The sequence below is a fragment of the Mus musculus genome, chromosome 2 (assembly GCF_000001635.26).
Source record: "Mus musculus strain C57BL/6J chromosome 2, GRCm38.p6 C57BL/6J".
Classification (NCBI taxonomy): domain Eukaryota; kingdom Metazoa; phylum Chordata; class Mammalia; order Rodentia; family Muridae; genus Mus; species Mus musculus.
In genome coordinates, this window is record NC_000068.7 from 29678335 (window position 1) to 29698865 (window position 20531).

The following is a 20531-nucleotide window of genomic DNA, read 5'->3' on the forward strand; positions in this document are numbered from 1 at the left end:
GACTGCTCTTCAAGAGGTCCTGAGTTCAATTCCCAGCAACCACATGGTGGCTCACGACCATCTGTAATGGGGTCTGATGCCCTGCCCTCCTCTGGTGTCTGAAGTCAGCAACAGTGTACTCATATACATAAAATAAATAAATCTTTTTTTTAATCTTTAAAAAAAACAAAACAACACAGAAGCTTCCAGTGTGGCTCCCCCAGGATCAGTGAGCACAGGCACCCTTGACTTGTCTTGCTCTAAGGACATCAGTCAAAGTCTTTTCTCTTAGACCAGAACAGTTTGAACACCTTGCTTCCATTTCTGTCTTTGCTGCCACCTCTAGGACCTGGCCTGTGTCACTTGTACTTTCCTCCACCAAAGGCTGAGGAGACTGGTTCCAGGGGACTTCCCTGCCAGTTTTTCACAGCCACGCCTCTCATGGGTATTCTTCCTGTTTCTCCTGAGCATTGATTAGATGCTCATACGGAACTAACAAGGACACTCAGATGGTTTAAGTTACTCACCATTCTAAGCACCCAAAACCAGGGAGAAACTACAACAGTGCTTACATGTAAGCAGAGTGATAGAATGGGTTCCACGCCCTTCAGAGGCAGGCTGATTTCTGAGTTCCAGGCCAGCCTGGGGGGATTCCAAGACAGCCAGGGCTACACAAAGAAACAATGTCTCGAAAAGAAAAAAGAACAGGTCCATATGTCCCTTCCTTTAACTCTTTCAAGGAGGAAGTTTTAGCTTGCAGACTCATCAGCTACAGCTTCTCCTGCCCCTCCTCTAACAGCCAGGCCTCTGTGCTTTCAGACTCTCAGCGTTCTCATCTCTCCTCCTTCACCATGAAGCTGATGGACAAATTCCACTCTCCCAAAATCAAGAGAACACCATCCAAGAAGGGAAAGCCAGCCGAGGTGTCGAAGATTCCTGAGAAGCCTGTGAGCAAAGTAAGCTGCGCCTCTAAGTGTTCCTCCTGGTCCCAGCCTGCGGCCAGCGTTGTGAGCTGCACTGGCTCTAAGTGCACTCACTGGGGCCATCTGTGTCCCTGGGACCTGGGACCTCTAGGACTGCTAATCAGTCCGGCCAGTGGCTTGGACAGTTTCGTGTCATCCTCTGGGCATTTAAAGTAACTCAGAGCACTGTGCTCACACCTGGTGCTGCCTCCCACCCAGAAGCCCTCGGGTACTCTCACACAGGGCTCTGATGGCCTGGACCAAGCGTTCAGCCTCAGGGCCTGGGCTCTGAAACTCACAAGCCCCTGAATCCCATCTAAAAGCATCCTCCAGCATTAGTAACCTCAGCAGGGCCAGCTGAGCCAGATGTGTGGAACAGCTGTTGATTCTCACCAACCCCTCCCTCCAGTCTACAATGTCCATTTCAAGCTCTGTAGGAATCCAGGTTTCCTCTCTTCCAGGAGGCAAGAGACAGATTTCTACCAGAGGGCTACCCTATCCCCTTGGATCTGGAGCAGCAGGCAGTAGAATTTATGTCCACCAGTGCTGTGGCTTCCAGGTCTCAGAGGCAGAAGGTCAGTGTGACATTAAGAACAATTGGGGTTGCCTTGCCTTCCACTGCAGAACTCTGGTCCGTGGTCTGGGGATGGAAAAACACCTGTGGTGATGTTAGCGTGTCTTCACTGGGTGGCAACTATGGGCTCAAGTATTTGTGTACTGCTTGAATAAAAGCATCTGAGTGGTCTTGATGGGGAGGGAGCTGAGACTATGCAGCCAAAGTTTGGGTCCTTTCAAGAGAGGGGTCTAGTGGGTTCATAGGCAGATGGGGAAGCGTCACCTTTCCAGAGTGGTTGCTGTCTCCCTGAGTTGCTGAGATGATGTGCATTTACTGAGAAGGTTTCTAAAGCCTTGGGAGGCTGTCTCAGCCAGCTCAAGGTCCTTAGCAAGGGTGCCTGCTGGCAGCAGCACTGGCACTGACCCGGCCTCTTCCCTGTCTCCTGCTGAGTGCTGGGGAGTGGGGGCCTCTCCGAATTGCCCTGGCAGTGAAACCTGCCCTGCCTAAAAAGAAAGTCTCTAAAGATGGGGGAATTTAGCCAAAGCCACAAAGCGTTGGTTAAGTCAGGATTTAAATGCAGAGCCTGACTGGGGCTTTTTTGTGGTGTGCTAAGGATCTGATGGGGCCTTGTGTATACTAGGCAAAAGCTTTGCCCTGTGCTACAGCAGTCCTGGAGTTTGTTTAGTTTTGTTTAAGACAGGGCATGGCTCTCTAGCCCAAGCTGGTCTTAAAGTGCAATTCTTATGCCTCTGCCTCCTGAATGCTAGGATCCCAGGTGTGTGCCACCATGGCCAGCCACCATAGGTCTTCATTAAGAAGTCGAGCTCAAGCCGGGACTGGTGGCGCATGCCTTTAATCCCAGCACTCGGGAGGCAGAGGCAGGCGGATTTCTGAGTTCAAGGCCAGCCTGGTCTACAGAGTGAGTTCCAGGACAGCCAGGACTACACAGAGAAACCCTGTCTCAAAAAAAAAAAAAAAAAAGAAGAAGAAGAAGAAGAAGTCAAGCTCAAATGTGTTTGTTAATATCTTACAAATCTGAATGCTCATCTGAACATTAAAATACACTTAGCAATGTAAAGTGAGAACGAGTTTGCAGATGAGCTGGACCCCAAGGGTGATTGGACGCAGACCTGCTGTCATAACTGTCAGCTTAATGTGGCTCACAGACACTGCCCTGTCTGTGTGGACAAGCAGTGTATCTTAAAAGTCTAGTTAACGGGCTGAAGAGATGGCTCAGCAGTTAAGAGCATCAACTGCTCTTCCAGAGGTCCTGAGTTCAATTCCCAGCAACCACATGGTGGCTCACAACCATCTGTAATGAGATCTGATGCCTTCTTCTGATGTGTCTGAAGACAGCAACAGTGTACTCATATGTATAAAATAAATAAATCTTTAAAAAAAAAAAAGTCTAAAGGTAGAAAAAGTAAGGTTTGAAAGCCCAGAAACTTGTATTGAATGAGTTGCTGCCTGTGAGCAAGGCACTGCTTGGCATTATCAGATACACTACTGCTATATAGAAGATTCTTGAGCAGAGAGAGGTCTTAGCATACACAACGCTCTCTTGGAGCTCGCACCTTTAGGCCATGTTTCCTAACTGGCTTATTGACAAACAGCTTTGCTCTGCAAGAGAATGCTGATAGGGAAATAGTCAGCAATTTGGGCAGAGTCTGTCCCTTCTTTATGCATTGTCCAAAGAAAAGTCATAGAAGAAAATTTGATGTAATCATACTTGCGAGGTATCTGAAAGCCCAGCAGTACCTGAGACATTTTTAGTTGTCAGTTAGGAGAGTGAAGCAGGGACTGCTGGGTATCCAGCAAGTGGGCATGCTGGTGACCATCCTGTAGCAGCAGGGTGTCTTCCCCAAGGCCCTGGATGTTCCTAGTGCTGAAGTGAGACTGCCCTATAGCAGGAGCTGCAGCCACAGCCTGGGAGTTAAAACTCAACCCTGCAAGTCCCAAGGCTCTTGAGTGTGGACTGCTGTTTAGTGCAGGCCCCAGGATGGACCCCGCCATAGCACAGAAATGAGAGGACAGTGTCCAAAAACCATGTGGTGTAGACAAGTTGCTGCTGCCCGTCATCATTTGTCATTTACTGTCTCTGTCACCTCTTACATTTGCATGTGTTTCATGTTATCCCACTTGTGACTTTCCCTGTTAAATATGTGGGGATTTGAAGCACAGGATTTCAGTGCAGACCTAGACCCCTGCTGCTTCCTGGTCTTCTCTTTGTCCAGCCCCCGCGCCTTTGGCTTCACACCTGTTGTCTTATTTGTTCTCTAGCCCTGTGGAGAAACTTTGTCACTTCTATTACACAGTATTGACTGTGACCCACTTGGTCTAATTAAGTCTGTTTTATCCACTCTATTCCACCTGTCTTTCCAGTCTGGCTTTATCTAGACACAGTAGTCTTCTCATAGAAAAAAAAAAAAAAAAGATCAGCTCTTTTACAACCTTTTAGCAAGCCTAGCAGTGAGCTGTGGATTGTTAAAGGTAGCAGAGAGAGTTTAGTCCTGTCCTGAAAGTCCAAAGCTAACCGTCATTATATGAACAGTTAACAGCATCCAGAAGGGCTCAGATTGGGTGAGTTCCCCAGCCTTTGGGCACCTAGATATTGGCTGGATCCTGGGGCTCCACTGTAGACTCCTGGAGGGCTTCCCTGTTAGCTCTCTAGACCTTATGTAAAGCAGACAGAGAGATGCCCCTGCTGCAAAGCCTGGCACAGCTGAGCTCTGTTAGACATGCCTTCTTGCAGAACCACTCGGTACAGAGAAGGAAAGATGTTGAGTTGTCTTTACACAATCTTGGTTCCAGTTTTTTGTGTTTGGCTGTGTTGTGTTGTATTGTATTGTATTGTGTTGTGCTGTTGTAACTTTGGCTGTCTGAAACTTGCTGTGTGAGCAGACTAGTCTGGAACTCACAGAGACATTAAAGGCGTGTAGTCAACACTACCTGGTTCCAGCTTTTTTTTTTTTTTTTTTTTTTTTTTAAAGATTTATTTATTTATTTATTTATTTATTTATTTATTATATGTAAGTACACTGTAGCTGTCTTCAGACGCACCAGAAGAGGGCATCAGATCTCATTACGGGTGGTTGTGAGCCACCATGTGGTTGCTGGGATTTGAACTTCGGACCTTCGGAAGAGCAGTCGGGTGCTCTTACCAACTGAGCCATCTCTCCAGCCCTGGTTCCAGCTTTTTATGTGCTGATTCTAATTGCTCCAGGCCCATGACTTGGCCCATGACCACCTGATTCACTGTCCTGCAGTGCTAGAAATACAATTTAGTTTCCATGAAGCAAAAAGGCCAGGGCTGCCCATAGAGTAGGGATTCTAAAGGTCACACTGGATAGCTGATGCTGCTCTGAAGTGAGGCAGTAGCTGAAGACAGAGGCCATGTTGTGTTCCTTCCTTTTCCTCTATACCTGTCCCATTGCTTAGAGTCCCAGGACAGAGGAGCACAGGTTAGCTTCCCCTCACCTGTATCCCCTTTACTCATTTATTAATTAAGAGCTTTGAACACAGGGCCCTCTAGGACACATGTGTGCCTGTGTGTACACGTGCATGCTTACGTGTGGTGTGGGTATCGTTTGCTGTGTTATCTAGGCAGTCCCAAAGCTCTTGTTATCTCCTGTGTTGCTGGAAGCAGTTGTGTGAGAGCAGGTCTGACCATGTTGCTTAGGCTGATCTCAGACTTGTACACTGCAATTATGAGCATGCCCCACCACACCAGCTTCCCCCGCACTTTGGATCTGCCTTGTCTGTACTGTCCAGGCTGTGGAATGAAGCCTACCAGGTTTGTGTTCTAATTTTGTTACATAGGCAGGCTATCTATTCTACCCACTCCCCATGCAGCCTCAATTTCTCCACTTATGAATTAATAGCATCTGTTCTGTGGGGAGGTTACAACCTGAATGGAAACAAGTGCAGAGCTCTGGGTAGCTTGAAGCACTCAGAGCGGCAGCTATGACTTGGCCCTTTCCTCTGCACGCAGACTTTTGCAGCCTCTGTCATCCTCCTCTGAGTTCTCACTCTGACCCCGATGTAGTGTCTCTTCAGTTATTAGTGGCTCCCTGCCTTGCCCAGTCAGTCTTCTCCTCTGTTGTTGTTTCTATGTTTCTTCCACTGTTTTTTTGGTTTTGGTTGGTGGGGTTTGTTTTGCTGCTGGGGATGGAACCTGTGTCTGTCCTAGGGTAGACAAGTGCTTGGTGAGCTCCAGCTTCAGCCACCCACTTCGACTTCCTTAATAACATAGGGCAGATACAGTCATCTGTCCCACAGACAAGGAATGGCATCTACTGTTTCCAAGTCCAGCTTGGCCTTGGATCTTGACCCTTCCCAGGATTGACAACCTCATAGAGTCCCCAAGCTTATGAGGACACGTGGTAGCAGCTGTTCCCCTAGAGAAGGAGAGGTCTGTAGGTTGACAGTCATTCTGGGGTGACTTTATAGGCCAGCCAAGCAGGTGCTGTGCATGTTATGTGTATAACTGATTCTGACTGCTAACTACAGTCTACAGCCCGAAGGGCTCAGGGAGTGCAGACCTTTAATAAAGAGACCGTCATTAAGGCGTGGGACTTGGGAGACAGTACAGATGCTACCTGACTTTGCCTACTTAGTTAGCCCCTCACTGAGTCCTGCTGGCTTGGCTCTTATGTGCCTGATTTGATCTCTTCTTGTGGCAGGAAAAGCCCTTCTACTCCCAAGTGCCTGCACTTTAAACTGTTCCCAGCTCCTGTTCACTCTTGCCTATGTGTCTGATGTGTTTTCTTAAAATACTTCCTGTTCCTCAGCAAGATCATCATTCTTGCCTTCCTGCAGGTGGTGTTGTGTCAAGACAGCCCCTTCTGTTTCCCCCCTCCTCTCCTCTTTTTCTTTCTCCCCTCCTCCTCTCCTCCTCCTCCTCCTCCTGTAGCCTGACTGCTCTTCATGCTGTCACTAGCGCCACCCCTGTGGCCTGATTATTCAGGCTAGCCCCGCTGTGGGTATGTTAAAACTGAGCACTCTTATCCAGGCAGTAGAGAAACCAGTGCTCAGCCTCTTAGAGACAGACAAGAATTGAGTGTTTCAAATGGAGATGGGAAAACAGCGCAAGGAAGGCTGAGTAGTCCTGGTGGTCTGCAGAACACTCCAGGAAGCCATACCAGGCCTTTGGCAGGTCTCTGGCTGAAGTTCTGTTTACTTGATTCCATCCACATATATAGAGGTTTTGGGGTTGTTTTGTTTTGTTTTGGTGTTCCTATGAAAAACCTCCCATATTGGATTTTAAATTTTTAAAATTATACTCCCTGACATTATCTGGGGGTGGGGAAGATTTAGTATTCAAAAGAATAGTTACTTTTTATAATATTTCTGCCATTCATGTATTTATAGATTATTGCTTAAGTCTCTTGACCTCAGTTGATGTTAGTGACACTCTCTGGACCTTAGGAAGCCCACAGGTAGTGGCCTCGCCTATCCACATATCTCTTCACTCCCTCTGTGGGCTATTTGTGGGACTATCCACTCGAGATGACTGTCAGTGTCTGGGATCTGGGCCACTGGAGAAGGGAGATGGGGAAAGGAGACTAGAGCAGCATGCCCTGCTCCCTGCTAGGTGTGAATCTAGGCTACCCACAGTCAAGGAGGAAAGAGTGGGGTTAGGAGGAGTTCTGGAAAGTTGGGTGCTGGCTTTTTCCTTCAGGTGTCTTTCCTTGGCATCGAGCGACCGAGTGCCGTTAGTAGCCGTAGTACCGGTAGTCAGAGTTACTAGCGTCGGCTTGGTTTCCTGAGCTCCTCCTTCCAGCACTGGCATTGGAGGCCTTGGAAGCCGTGTCTCTAATGGACAGGGACCTACAAGTTTGAATAGGTCTATGTGAGGATCTAGGTGGCGGATGGACTGTGATGCTGCCAGTTCCTCAAATCCTCTGAGAATGTATGTGCCCTGGGGCCTGACTATTGCTCCCCTGTGTCCTCACCGAGACCTCACTGTACGGTGGGAGATGGGAAGTGCTATCTCAGGCAGCCAATCAGAACAGAGGAGAAGGTTTTAAGGATCTCCGAGTGTGGGAAGGGAATCCCCTAGTCTCCAAATGACCCTTCTAGTCCTAAGCCTGTCTTTCTTCCTATTAATCTTTGTCTCCTGATCACAATCCTTAGAGAAACCATCTGGCTTGGTCCCTGCTGCCAAAGCGTTTTCCATTTGCAGGAGTATCGAGCTAGTTTATAGATTTCACTGTTTTCAGAATAGCTCCCTTTAATCTTCTCTCATTCCTTAAACATGGCATTCCCTTTCAGAACCTGTGCTGGCTGGAGGAGAAAGAGAAGGAGGTTGTCAGTGCCTTGCGCTACTTTAAGACCATTGTGGACAAAATGGCCATTGATAAGAAGGTTCTGGAGATGCTCCCGGGGTCAGCCAGCAAGGTGCTGGAGGCCATCTTACCCCTGGTGCAGACTGACCCTCGGATCCAGCACAGGTGAGTCCCCCAGAAGGTCCTTAGCTGTGGCAGAGCAGGAGGCTTAGAGGCGCCTTGGTTTGGGGCATTTGAAACAGTGGGGAGAAAGGAGTCCTCCACTTGCCCCCACTTCCCAGCTTTGAGGCAGTTGCTCCTCCAGAGGCCTGTGTGCTGGCCAACTCCTAGCAGATGCCACCACCCTCCGAGCTGTGGCTTTATCCTGTGATCAGCTCACTGGCACTGAGGACATTGGGTTGGACATATTCTCAGAGCCTCCATCATCATTTACCATGACCTGCAGTCCGTTGTCATTCAAGCCCACGGCTGCTGGGATTACCATCTGATAAAACGGTGGAGTGACATCCTTGCCTGGGCCAGGCCCATACCTCCCAGGCAGCCTTTGATTGCTAGAGTGTGTATTTTCCTACAGGTTAGCTTGCCCCACTTTTATTATTAAGTATCACAAGGAAAGCCATGCTCGATGCAATCCCCAAGCTTGCAGGAACTTTACTGAAAAGACTGGCAGGTCTGGGGTTTTGTCTGTGATACCCATTCATAATCGATGCATCTCTGTGTGGATTTCTCAAGGCAGCTTAGTGTCCATTTAACCCCATGAGACTGAGCTTTTAAGAATGGCTTTCAGAACTTGGCAGTGAAGTTCACAATTTTCTTCTGAGAGATCTAACAAACTGTCTTTATTCCCAAGAAATGTTCTGCCTGGGACGTCCACCCCAGCTTCTGCTGGCTCTGGCTGGGGATTGTGGCCTTTGGCTCACTGTGCTGCTGTCTGTACTGTGGCTCGCCCTTCGTTCACCCCAAAGCAGGCTCAGGTCTCCTTTGAGAAAAAGAACCCAACATTAGGCCATCAGATGTTTAGGTGGTTAACTCTAAATGCTATCATTCCTGTGTCTTCATGAGATGGCTCCCACCAGGGAAGAGTTAAAATCAAATTAAAGTTAAAAAGCTCCCTAACACATGATGATGTGGTGGTTGTGTGGTACACGTTGAAGAAGGCAGCAAGAGAACTGCAGTGTCCTGTCCTGCTTCCCAGAGGATGCTGGGGGAAGCAGCTAGATTGACAGGGGAATAGAACAAAAAACTAAGAGAACCTAAGGGTAGTATCAGGCATTCCCCCAGAGGCACCTATCTGCCAGACAGGCTGAAGGACTGGGCAGGCCCCCTCCGGAGGGGAAGCCCCACCCCCCATTCCTAACTGTCTTTTTTTTTTTTTTTTTTTCCGAGACAGGGTTTCTCTGTATAGCCCTGGCTGTCCTGGAACTCACTTTGTAGACCAGGCTGGCCTCAAACTCAGAGATCTACCTGCCTCTGCCTCCCGAGTGCTGGGATTAAAGGCATGAGCCACCACGCCCGGCTCCCACCCCCCATTCCTATGAGGCCTTGACACCATCCCCAAGCTTCTTGGCCAGCTCCGTTTATTCTCAGGGACAGGAGGGGTTTGCTTTCCTTCTTAATGACTGCTCTGTTGGTGGTGCAGAGTGCAGCTGTGACTGGCAGAAAACTTAGCTCCTTCCCCGTGCTGTTGCTCTTGATAAGTGTCATTGGTAAAACATCTAAAGACCTTTGCTGTTAGAACCCACTTCAGTCAAAAATTACAATATTGGGCTGGAGAGATGGCTTAGCGGTTAGGAGCACCGACTGCTCTTCCAAAGGTCCTGAGTTCAAATCCCAGCAACCACATGGTGGCTCACAACCATCCTAACAAGATCTGACATCATCTTCTGGAGTGTCTGAAGACAGCTACAGTGTAGTTACATATAATAAATAAATAAATCTTTAAAAAAAAAGAATCACAATATTGTGTTATTCTCTCTAAATTGTGCCCTTGTTTTCTAAGTATCTAATAGTGATGGAGTGATTGTTTTTGCTCTCCTGTTACAGTGTACAAAATTTGATGTGAGAACAGTAACTCTTTCTAGATTCCTTAAGAAAACTCATGTTTAGGGTCTGGGCATGGTGGCACATATGACCCCAGCTCTCAGGAGGCAGAGGCAATCAGATTTCTATAAGGCCAATCTGGTCTACAGAGTCATTTCCAGGCTAGCCAGGGCCACATAGTGAAACCCTATCTTTAAAAACCTTAATTAGTTTAAAAATAAAAAAGTTTATGGACTCTATAAGAATTGTAGGTTTGGACTGCTATTGTACTGTACTAAGGCTCTCCCAAATACCAAGGACTTATATTTTGTGTGTTGTCCTCACGGTGTGAATGGAGGCAGCTGCTGTGTGTGCACATTCGTGAGCATTCACCACATGACAAGGCCTCTCGCCTCTTGTGAGTCTTTGAAATCCTCTCTACCTAGCCACGGCTGCCTCGATGAGGATGATGAAGCTGAGCAAGGATAAGAAAGGTCTATTAAACCACAGACAGCTCTCACAAGTGCCTGGCTTTCCTGGCCTGACACCCAAAACCCCTCAAACCTGTTGATGCTGGTCCATCAAAATGACTGTCAAACTCATTCAAAACAGGAAATACATAAAGCTCTCCCCTGTCAAATGGTTTGCAACTGAAATGAGGAAAGATGTTCCCAGGATGTGTAGAGGGATGTGACAGTTGAAGAAACTACTGGGATAGAATTTTTATGATATATTTGGGGAGGGGGAGTGTGTGTGTGTGTGTGTGTATGTATAGTATGTATGTATGTATGTATGTATGTACTGGGAACTGGTAAGATGCCTCCATGGATAATAGCACCCACTAGGCAATTATGAGGATCTGAGTTCAAATCCCAGCATCTACACAAAATCCAGTGTTCTGGGAGCAGTGATGGGAGGGTCATGATTCAGGTTGCTCATTAATGTTCTTTTAAAACTTTCCTTCCATAGCTCAGCCCTCTCCTCCTGTTATAGCCGAGTATACCAGAGCCTCGCCAACCTTATCCGATGGTCTGACCAGGTGATGCTAGAGGGCGTGAACTCAGAAGATAAGGAGATGGTGACAACTGTGAAGGGCGTTATCAAAGCTGTCCTGGACGGAGTGAAGGTAAGAAGTGCAGGTCCCAGGCAGCCCAGATCAGGCAGCCAGCCGACAGAAGCTTAAAACTTGATTTTAGACCATACACAGGGTGACTGTCTTCCAAAAGCTGTGATATGGGCCAGCTCTAGTTCTGTCCAGTCACTACTTCACTCTAGAGACCACCAGCCCTTCATGCATCTGGCATTAAGTCCTCTATGGGCCATATGTCCCAGGTATGGCAGAGAACATGTGCCAGCTTAATGCAATGGAGATGGTTTAGCAAGAGCCCCAGTCTATCACCCATCTCCTTTGCATGGTCTGCAAACATGTAGGACTCCTGGTAGAAAGCACGGTGGAGTTGCTGAAGCTAAGTGTGCTTGATCTCTGTGATGTGGTCAATGTGTTTACTATCCAGGCCATTGCAGAAAGCCTCAGAGAAGATAAGGAGCCACAGTTGGAGGGGGAAGCAAAGACTACAAAGGGCCTGGAGTGGGGCCCAGAAGCAGGCTAACTAAGAGTGTCAGTTCCAGTAGGGGAGAAGCAAAGCTGAGTGGGGGCCCGAGAGATGACAAGGGCCTTGCAGTGGCAGCAGCAGGAGGCACTGTTCTAAGAGCCCTTATTAGGCTGGTGGAATGCTTTAAATCCCAATTCATCACTAAGTAGTCTGTGGGCTCAGACAGTTACTACCTTGGTTCATCTTGATGATGCCCATGCACATGCTCAGAAGCACGGGTAACAGCAGGGCCCTGCATGGCAGCATTGCAGACTTAGTGCAGGATGCTTTAGAGCAATGCTGAATACACGTAGCCCAAAGGCATTCATGGCTGTTCAGTATTATGTGGTGCTAAATGCATGCTTGATAGATGCGGCTTGGAAAAGCTGTGTCCCTTTTATTTACCCTCAATCCAAAATTATAACCACACTTGTCAGCCTAGGTCAGAAAAACTTCCATTCTCAGCCAATCTATGAAGTTCCTGAAACATGCCTCTTGGTGTAGTGTTTTTTAGAAGCTCTTAAAAACAGAGCTTTTAGGGTTTTAATTACAGAGAGAAGGCCAAGGAGGCATTGCTTGGTGAGAGAAATCACTCCCAAATGGGCTGTTAGCGAAAGCCCCAGCACCTTTAAAGTAGAGGCTGTGTGCTGCTGTGTCTCCAGAGAGCTTTGGGTTCACTGTGAGGAGGAGATGTGGCAACACTGCTCCCATGCTGTCTTCTCACAGAGCCATCAGACTTTATACCATCAGTGTTAAGAGGCTGCAATCTCTGTAGAATTTGGGGTGCAGTTTATCCCCTCAGTTCTTCCTGCAGCTTCTCTAGCTGGGCAATGTGAGACAGGACCTTCCCAGGTTTTCTGGCCAAGTTCTGACTCTCCCACTCTTGCTGCTCTTGTACCGACTTCTGGAAATCAAAATTATTTTCCAGACCAGATTGTTAGTGTTTCTTCTATCAAATTGATCTTGATGAAATATTATAAGTTAAAACAGCTGAAACAAGAGGTCAGGTTTCCACAGAAGCCTCAGGACTCCAGAGCCCCCATGTTCCTTATGGACTCCTGAAGGCAGGGCTGCACTGGTTGGCAGAAGGAAGGCTTGAATGAAAAATTGATGATTTCTCAATGTGACCCTGGGATGGGAGCACACACGTACAGCCTGTAGAAGTTGAACATGCCAGCACCTGAGAGCAAATAACTTCTTCACAGGTGTTTTTTTTAAAAATAGTTTAGGCAGAACAGGGTAAGGAGAAGGCTCAGCAATGTGGAAGGCAGAGCCAGGAGAGTCCTGAGGAGAAATAACAGAGACTGTGCCTTGGAGAAAACACACTCTGAAAAGTTGTCCCCTGCCCTACACACACATGACCATGCAGGTGAGCAGACACATGCACAAGCACACTAGCACACATACGGATGCTTCCGTGGGTAAGGAGCTCTGTATTCTGGGGGTGCTATGACAGGAGTACTCACAGAGGTGAAGACAGGGGCACAGGTCTGGCCTTGGGGAGCTTCAGGTTACATAAAAGGATGCCACGTGCCAATGCAGGGACAGGAAGTCAGCTGGCATGTGTTACTAGAGGCTTCTTCTAGAGGGTGTCAGTCAAGGAGTGAGATTGGTCAGCGTGGGCATTTGTGATTAGTATCTTAGAGCAATAATAGCAAACAATTCACGGGTGCTTTTCTACACTGCCCAACTTTACTTGTAACAGCCCTAACTGAGGCAGACACCTTCTCTGATGGGCCAACCGAGGTTCAGTGGCAAGCTCATGATTCTCACACATGCCTGCTAGGCCTACGCACTTAGTCACCCTCTGCTGCCCCATCCTAGGAGACCCAAAGGATCCTTCTCATTCACACTTCCTAACAAGGACACCTCAGAAGCCTGTGTCCTGGTGTGTGCTCCAGCCGCCCTCAGCTGGGAGAGCCAGAGTGTGCAAGCACAGTGCTTTAGCTGTTGTCTTCTTCCCACTTGGAGGTACATTCCTTCAGAGTGACTCACCGCCCCTCAGGGAGCTCATTCAGTTGTTAAATGGAATTGTTTGGGGTGGGGTTGGGGGTAAGACTGAAAACTTGTCTGAAAGGCAGATGATTTTGGTATTGTTCCTACATGGAAACTGTCATCTGCCGTGTAAATCTTCACGTAAATGCCACTTGTGAGCTGTATAAACGTGGACAAGTGACTCCTCTGAGATTCTTGTAAGTTCTTAAATACCCAGAGTGTGTTAGGAGAGGTAAGATTGTGTCTTTGGAGTACTGGCAAGGGTTGGGTGGCTAACAGGCAGGATGAGCACTGGTCACCTTGGCAACTTTCACCAGAGTAGCTTACATTTACGTCTCAGGGGAGAATTGTATTTCCCTCTAGGGCAACTCACAAGTTTTGGGTCTTCTGTACTGTGCCAGTTAAATGCCCACTTCTCCTCTGACCTCAGACATGTCAGGAGCAGGCCTCCAGCCACTCAGACAGACTAAAGTGTTATCATTTAAAATAATAATATGGGCTAGAGGCTAAGAAAATACTCCCTGCTCTCCTGGAGGATCCATGTTCTGTTCTCTAGCATCTGTATTAGGTGGCACACAGAGAACTCCATTTCTTGACCTCCATGGGCATCTGGACACTCACACAGACACACAGAAAAAAAAAAAAAACAAAAAAAAAACTTGTAATGCTTTCTTCCACTGAAAGCCTTGGGGAATCCCACAGCTTTGTCACTTGACCGTCACCTCCAGAGCTGTGCTTGCATAGCAGGCTCAGAGGTTTTCTAAGTATAGCAGCCAGGCCAGAAAACAGAAGCTTTTTTTTGTTTGTTTTTTTGTTTTTCGAGACAGGGTTTCTCAGTGTAGCCTTGGCTGTCCTGGAACTCACTTTGTAGACCAGACTAGCCTCGAACTCAGAAATCTGCCTGCCTCTGCCTCCTGAGTGCTGGGATTAAAGGTGTGCGCCATCATGCCCGCCCGGCTAAGCAGAAGCTTTTAACGATACAACTTTTGCAGCTGGTAAAATGGCTGAGCATCGAAGAGTGCTTGCCTCCAAACCTAACCTGATCTGACTGACCCTCAGAACCCAGCGCCCCTAGACGCAGACTGTCCTGTGACCTCCACGAGGGACTGTGGCACACACAATCAACCCATCAATTATTGCAAACATTTTTAGACATAAAACTTTTGGAGGTTAATCCCAGCACTTGGGAGGCAGAGGCAGGCGGATTTCTGATTTCGAGGCCAGCCTGGTCTACACAGTGAGTTCCAGGACAACCAGGGCTACACAGAGAAACCCTGTCTCAAAAAAAACAAAAACAAAACAAAACAAAAAAATCTTTTGGAGGGATTGGGAGATGGCACAATCGTAAAGTGCTTGCCGCATAAACATGTAGACCTGAGCTTAGATCCCAAGCACCCATGATAAAAAACATAAATAGATTTATAAATTACTAGCCATAGCCACATTAGCCAGGACCCAGTGGCCTCCATATGTGACACAAAAATAAAGTATTCTTTCCCACATGTAAAGAAAGTTCAGTGATAGACAAAGGCGAGTGTGAGGTTTCCTTGAGGACACTTCTAACTCCCTCTTCTACTGTCTGTAACACAGATTCTATGCAGTGATGCACAGTAGCTGCTTCCTCTCCAGTTACCATGGCTACATTCAGACAAGGAAGAAGAGGTGCAAAGTTACCTTCTCCTTTGAAGGAGGCTTCTTAGAGCCCGACACAGAATTTCTCTTGCATTTTATTGGCCAGAGTTGCATCAGGGCTCACCAGTTCACCCCACGTCCACGCATGGCCAGTGCAATATCCTCTCCTCGTTCACTGGCTCCCCAGATTGCAGGGTGCAAACCCTAAGTGACACCTCCTTCCTGAAACCTCCACATGTCACGCTTGTCCTGGAAGGGCAGGGACAAGTGTTCCAAGCCTTGTCAGGCACACATCCTTTGGCACATTCCTTGTTTGGTGCTCTTATTATTTGAGCCAGCCCTACCTTGAGACTGTTCTAGAAACAAGTCCCTGGCTGGTTTTGGCCTTCAGAATGTGGTTTACTATGTTTTTAAAATATTTATATATGTATGTATTTTATATTTATAGGAGTACACTGTAGCTGTCTTCACGCACACCAGAAGAGGGCATCAGATCCCATTACAGATGGTTGTGAGCCACCATGTGGTTGCTGGGAATTGAACTCAGGGCCTCTTAACCACTAAGCCATCTTTCCAGCCTATGGTTTACTATTTTTAAAAGGTTTACTTTTAAAAATCCAGGGCCCAGATAGAGCCAGTGGGTAGCATCGTCTCTGTGGGCAGCAGCTGGTGGGTGCCTCCTCAGCCTCCTCCTCCTCCTCCTTGAAACTTTAGGGCTTTGGTTATTTAAAGTTGTATTCGTATTTATGTGGGCAGTACCCACAGAAGCCAGAATAGTTATCAGATCCCCTGGTGTCAGAGTTAACAGGCAAGTTGTAAGCTGCCCTGCGTGGGTGCTGGGAACCAAACCTACATCCTCTACAAGACCAACCGGTGCTCTTAACTACTGAGTATCTCAGTTTGTTCATTTGAAGCTTTTAAAATTTATTTTAGAGTTATTACTCCTGAAAGTTGGCAGTGTAGAATTAGTCAAAGGCACCCTCATGATGCTACTTAGTGTGTCCCTCTGCCCCTTGGATTCCTGTGAAGCTGGAGGCCAGAGCCCTCTCAGTTTGTTGGTGGAGAAAAGAAGCTTCTAGATTGCACTGTGCTTCCAAGAAAGGTGCCCTCTTGATGTGGGCACTATTGTTGGTCATGACTGCTGTGCCCCAGAGTTTTCAGACTATGACATGTAAGAAGATTTCTTCTGCCAGTTTTCCATCAATAGCCAGAGTGAATCTGAAAGAGAAACTTCCTCTTGTAGCTGTTATACAAAGCTTGTCACTTTCTTATGTATACTTTTCAAAATTAGGAGTGCTTCCTAGCATCCTCTGCCCTGTGTTTCTAGTTTTAAATTGTTATGTAGCTCAGGCCAGGCAGTGGTGGCACACGCCTTTAATCCCAGCACTCGGGAGGCAGAGGCAGGCGGATTTCTGAGTTCGAGGCCAGCCTGGTCTACACAGTGAGTTCCAGGACAGCCAGGGCTACACAGAGAAACCCTGTCTCAAAAAACAAGTTATGCAGTTTCCTAGCTTGCTCTGCTTCCCAGCCATTGTGGCTACAGTATAGCACCTGAAGTCCTGTGTCTTAGGACTGTGTGAGGAATGCCAATTGTTACCTGTCTCCATCTGTGGGTCAAGTCCAGTGCTGCTCGGCTGTATGTGCCACTGAGAGCATCCCTCCACTTGCCACTTCTCACTGCCACTTTAGATGTGGGCAGAGAAAGTCCCTTGTTGTCTCCATTAGAAGTCACTGTGGTGGCAGAGGCAGGAGGATCTGAGTTGGAGGGCAGCCTGGTGGACATAGAAAGGTCTAGGATAGCCAGAACTACATAGAGAGACCTTGTCTCAAAAAACACAAAGCAAAACAACAAAGTCTCTCTGGGGCTGGACACTCCTGTGACCATGTCCTATAGCTCCTGTCACGGGAATCCACCCTAGTCTCCAAGGGCCATTGTGTTCCTCACTTGTCAGACTAGACCTGACCCTCTTCCTAAATGTGTGAAGAACTAAAGGGTGGCACTGAGCCGTGATGTGTAACTGCAAACTTCCTGTGCCCTGGCACTGCACCCAGAGAATAGGGTAAGGAGGTGATAGCCAGGGTCTGGGCTGCAGCTAGGATACTCCCAGTGGAGTGACCCCACTGTGTGAACTCAGGGAACACTATTCACCATGCTGTCCTTGGGGTTCTTTTTTTTTTTTAAGATTTATTTATTTTATTATATGTAAGTACACTGTGTCTTTAGACACTCCAGAAGAGGGGGTCAGATCTCATTACAGATGGTAGTGAGCCACCATGTGGTTGCTGGGATTTGAACTCAGGGCCTTCTGAAGAGCAGTCAGTGCTCTTAACCTCTGAGCAGTCTGTCCAGCCCATCCTTGGGGTTCTTTGTGCCAGGACTGTCACAGCAGTGCGGGGCCCCTCTGCCAGGCAGGTCTTTGTATCATTCCAGGAGAAAGTAGAAAGGAAGCCGGGACCAAGACATTCAAATTCGGAGCCGTGTGTTGACAGAGGTTCCCATTCTCGGGAAAGTCTCCTCCAGATGTGCTCTGTGGCTTAATTAACTGTATGTTGGTCTTCTGTATAGTTGTTGGCAGAAGAGTCCAGAACTCTTTTCTAACTGCCTTGTAACGTGAGACTAACAATTAACTTAAAAGACTGTCTTTGAGAAACCCTGCCTTTCAGAGATTTGGCTTTTCACAAGGTACTGGGCCCTGGCTTACTCACAGGTGGTGAGCACTCAGTGAGACCAGGCTATTGGAAGTACCTAGCTAGAAGAGGTTTCTGGAGCCTTGTGTGTGATCGTTAAGACAAGTTGAGACCAAAGCCCTTCTGTTTGGGCAGGAAGGTTGGCAGAGAAAGAAAAGCTGCCATCCCCTCTCCCAGCTCCACTGTCATGATGTGGTCCTGGAATGTCAGGGCACAATTGCAAGTGTGTGCTTGTCATCCCAGGATCCTATAGCTGTCCATTGTTCATTAGCTGAGGTCACAGCTGCCATTCCAGGACAGCATCCCTGCCTGCTCCCACGTCAGGAGGAACTGGAATTTGTGCTGTGTCAGCAGATACAAATGTGCAGACTTCTCTGCATTCCCTTATCCTGCTTGCTGGAGTACGATTGGCTTAACGTGGAGGCACTCATGATGCTGAGGCAGAAAGATTGAGAATTGAAGGCTTCTGAGTCACTTGGGTCTGACACTTTGATCCCAGCCAAGGCTTTCAAGGGACCTGCCTTTGCCACTCCTGTGCACTCCTCCAGGTAGCGAGTGTGGGAGCGGCTGCCTCCAGCTGCTTCCCTTGCCTCCCTCTGACACTTGTGCTCTGGACTGTGAAGCAAGTCGAAGGCCCCTTCCTGGGGCTAGCCTCAGCCTCCCCAGGATCTTACTTCCACATGACTCCAAGAGCAGAACGGGGTGAGCCTGGATCTGGTTCCATGGACATCCCTCTCATGACTTGGGGGTGGCAGTTTTCTTAGAATTAATTTGTGTCCATTTTCAAAAATGTAGAAGATACAATTAAATACATAAATTACATTAAAAACACACACACACACACAAAAGGGGTTTTGATCTTGTTTCCAAAATTTACAGTGTACCCCATCAAAGCAGGTAGGGCTTTTCTGCACCTAGTATGCCTGGTATTCCACCATCTTTCCATGATGTTACTATGGCCTGTGTTCCTGCTGTGACTTTATTCTTACTGACTTCAGAGTGGCCCTTTGATGGATCTGTCACATCTGCATACTTGGTACTCAAAGTGTTTAATGGTGCTATGAACAGTCTCATTTTACCTGTGGTGACATCCTCACAACTGAGCTTTTACATATATCCATGGCATTTTCCTCAGACAGAATCCTCCTAACAGATACTTAAGGCTTTTGATGCATGCCTGCTGCCCAGAGTGACACTCATTCTTACTGATCCTGTCCTGCCCCACCCTACCGCGTGTCTGCAAGTTTTATTTTGTTGCCATCAAACTTGAGAAGCTCTCATGATCATAACACCCTTTGCATCTGCAAAACTCCTCGTTAATATTTCTTTGTGTATGTTTATCTTTTTTCGTAGTTTTTATGTTGTCAAAAGAAGCTGCTTTGGGAAATGCTAGTTCTTTGCCCCTGGTCAGGGAGATGTGGTTAGGTTACCCAGCTCTGCATTCTCAGAGGTACTGTGTGCTCTTCCCTCGTGCACACAGACCATCACCAGCAGCAGAGAGCAGTGAGGAGATTGTGTGCAGCAATATACCAGAACACTGGTCAGCAGTGAAAAAGAGCCTACCTGGACTCCCTGAGGCAGGTGGGGATGGCCAGAAAGAGAGTGGTCTTTGCCATGGGCAGCCAGAGAGTCGGGGGACTGTGCAGGTTCAGAATTTCTGTCCTAAAGTTGGTTGTGTTAAGGACCGCACATGTGCTCACTCACACTTAGAGTAGCTGAATTTCATGGTATGTGAATTCTACCTCTACAATTTTGAAAGGTGAAGCTGGAGTGATGGCTCATTCTGTAAAGCACATCTCACATAATCATGACCAGAGTTCGATTCCTACAATGCACAGAGAAAGCCAGGTATCGTGGCCATAATTGTAATCCCAGCACTAGGGAATCAAGAGACAGATGGATAGATCCCTAGAGCACTCTGGCCAGTTAGCCTCACTCAGTGTACTCAGTGATCTCCAGGTGCTAGTAAGAGACTCTGTCCCAAAAAAGAAAGTGAGGGCTCCCAAGGCCAACCTCTGATCTCCACCTGTCATGTGAGCATACAGCTATAAGTGTCGCACACACAGGAGGTCCATTTCTATGGCATCCATGGGACAGCCACCATAATGCACAGCCCTTCAAGTGTACACACTGCAAGGCCCATGTATGGCCATCCTGGGGGCCCACAGCAATCTAGGCAGAAAGTACAGAGTGCTGGGATAGCAGAAGGGAAGAACAGGTGAGGGTGGGCTTCCCACCCCAAGTGGTGTTCACACTGTGGAGCATAGCGTTCACCTGGGAAAAATCATTAAAGTGGTCTGGAGTGGTAGTGCATGCCTTTAACCTCAGCACTTCTACACAGAGAGACCCTGTTGAAAAAAAAAAAAAAAAAAAAAAAAAGTCATGGAACAGGATAAAATGTGTCCCAGCTGAAACACCACACCCCTTATCTTCCCTCTTCTCTACTATTTTCAGAGTACCATTTTTTATTTTCTTTCAAAGCCATTTCTCTGCTTTTAGAAGGTCACATAACCTTCACTCTAAGTCCATTGACAAGGCTCCCAGCCAGCCAGTCCACTGGGGCTCCAGTTCCTGCATTGACTAAGCCAGTGCACTTTGGGAAAACACTAAAAGCCAGAAGCCAAGTGGCTAAGTGCACCATTGTGCATAACATGACAGCTTTAAGGAGCCAAAACCGCCTGCCACCCTCCCCAGACTGCACAGGAATACAAGTCTGTAATGGTCTGTTCATCTAAACACCCGGACTTGCCATTTCCCCTTTCAAAAGGAAGTACATGATGCAGTTGAAACTTTGCAGTATGCTGCTATGGTATTTTTAGAG

General features: G+C 47.6%; 1 protein-coding gene across 20 annotated transcripts in view; it reads left to right on the plus strand.

The window, feature by feature from the left end:
- Positions 1-20531, plus strand: part of Rapgef1 (Rap guanine nucleotide exchange factor (GEF) 1) — a 120645-nt gene that overhangs the window by 58615 nt on the left and 41499 nt on the right. For 12 of the 20 annotated variants that reach the window (XM_006497583.2, XM_030246484.1, NM_001039087.1 and 9 more), the window contains exons 2-5: positions 799-935; positions 1403-1516; positions 7771-7949; positions 10773-10929. In XM_006497583.2, coding sequence (XP_006497646.1) covers positions 799-935; positions 1403-1516; positions 7771-7949; positions 10773-10929 — 587 coding nt within the window. The remainder of the gene's footprint in view (positions 1-798; positions 936-1402; positions 1517-7770; positions 7950-10772; positions 10930-20531) is intronic. The other 8 variants (XM_030246482.1, XM_030246487.1, NM_001039086.1 and 5 more) reach the window with 2 other exon arrangements.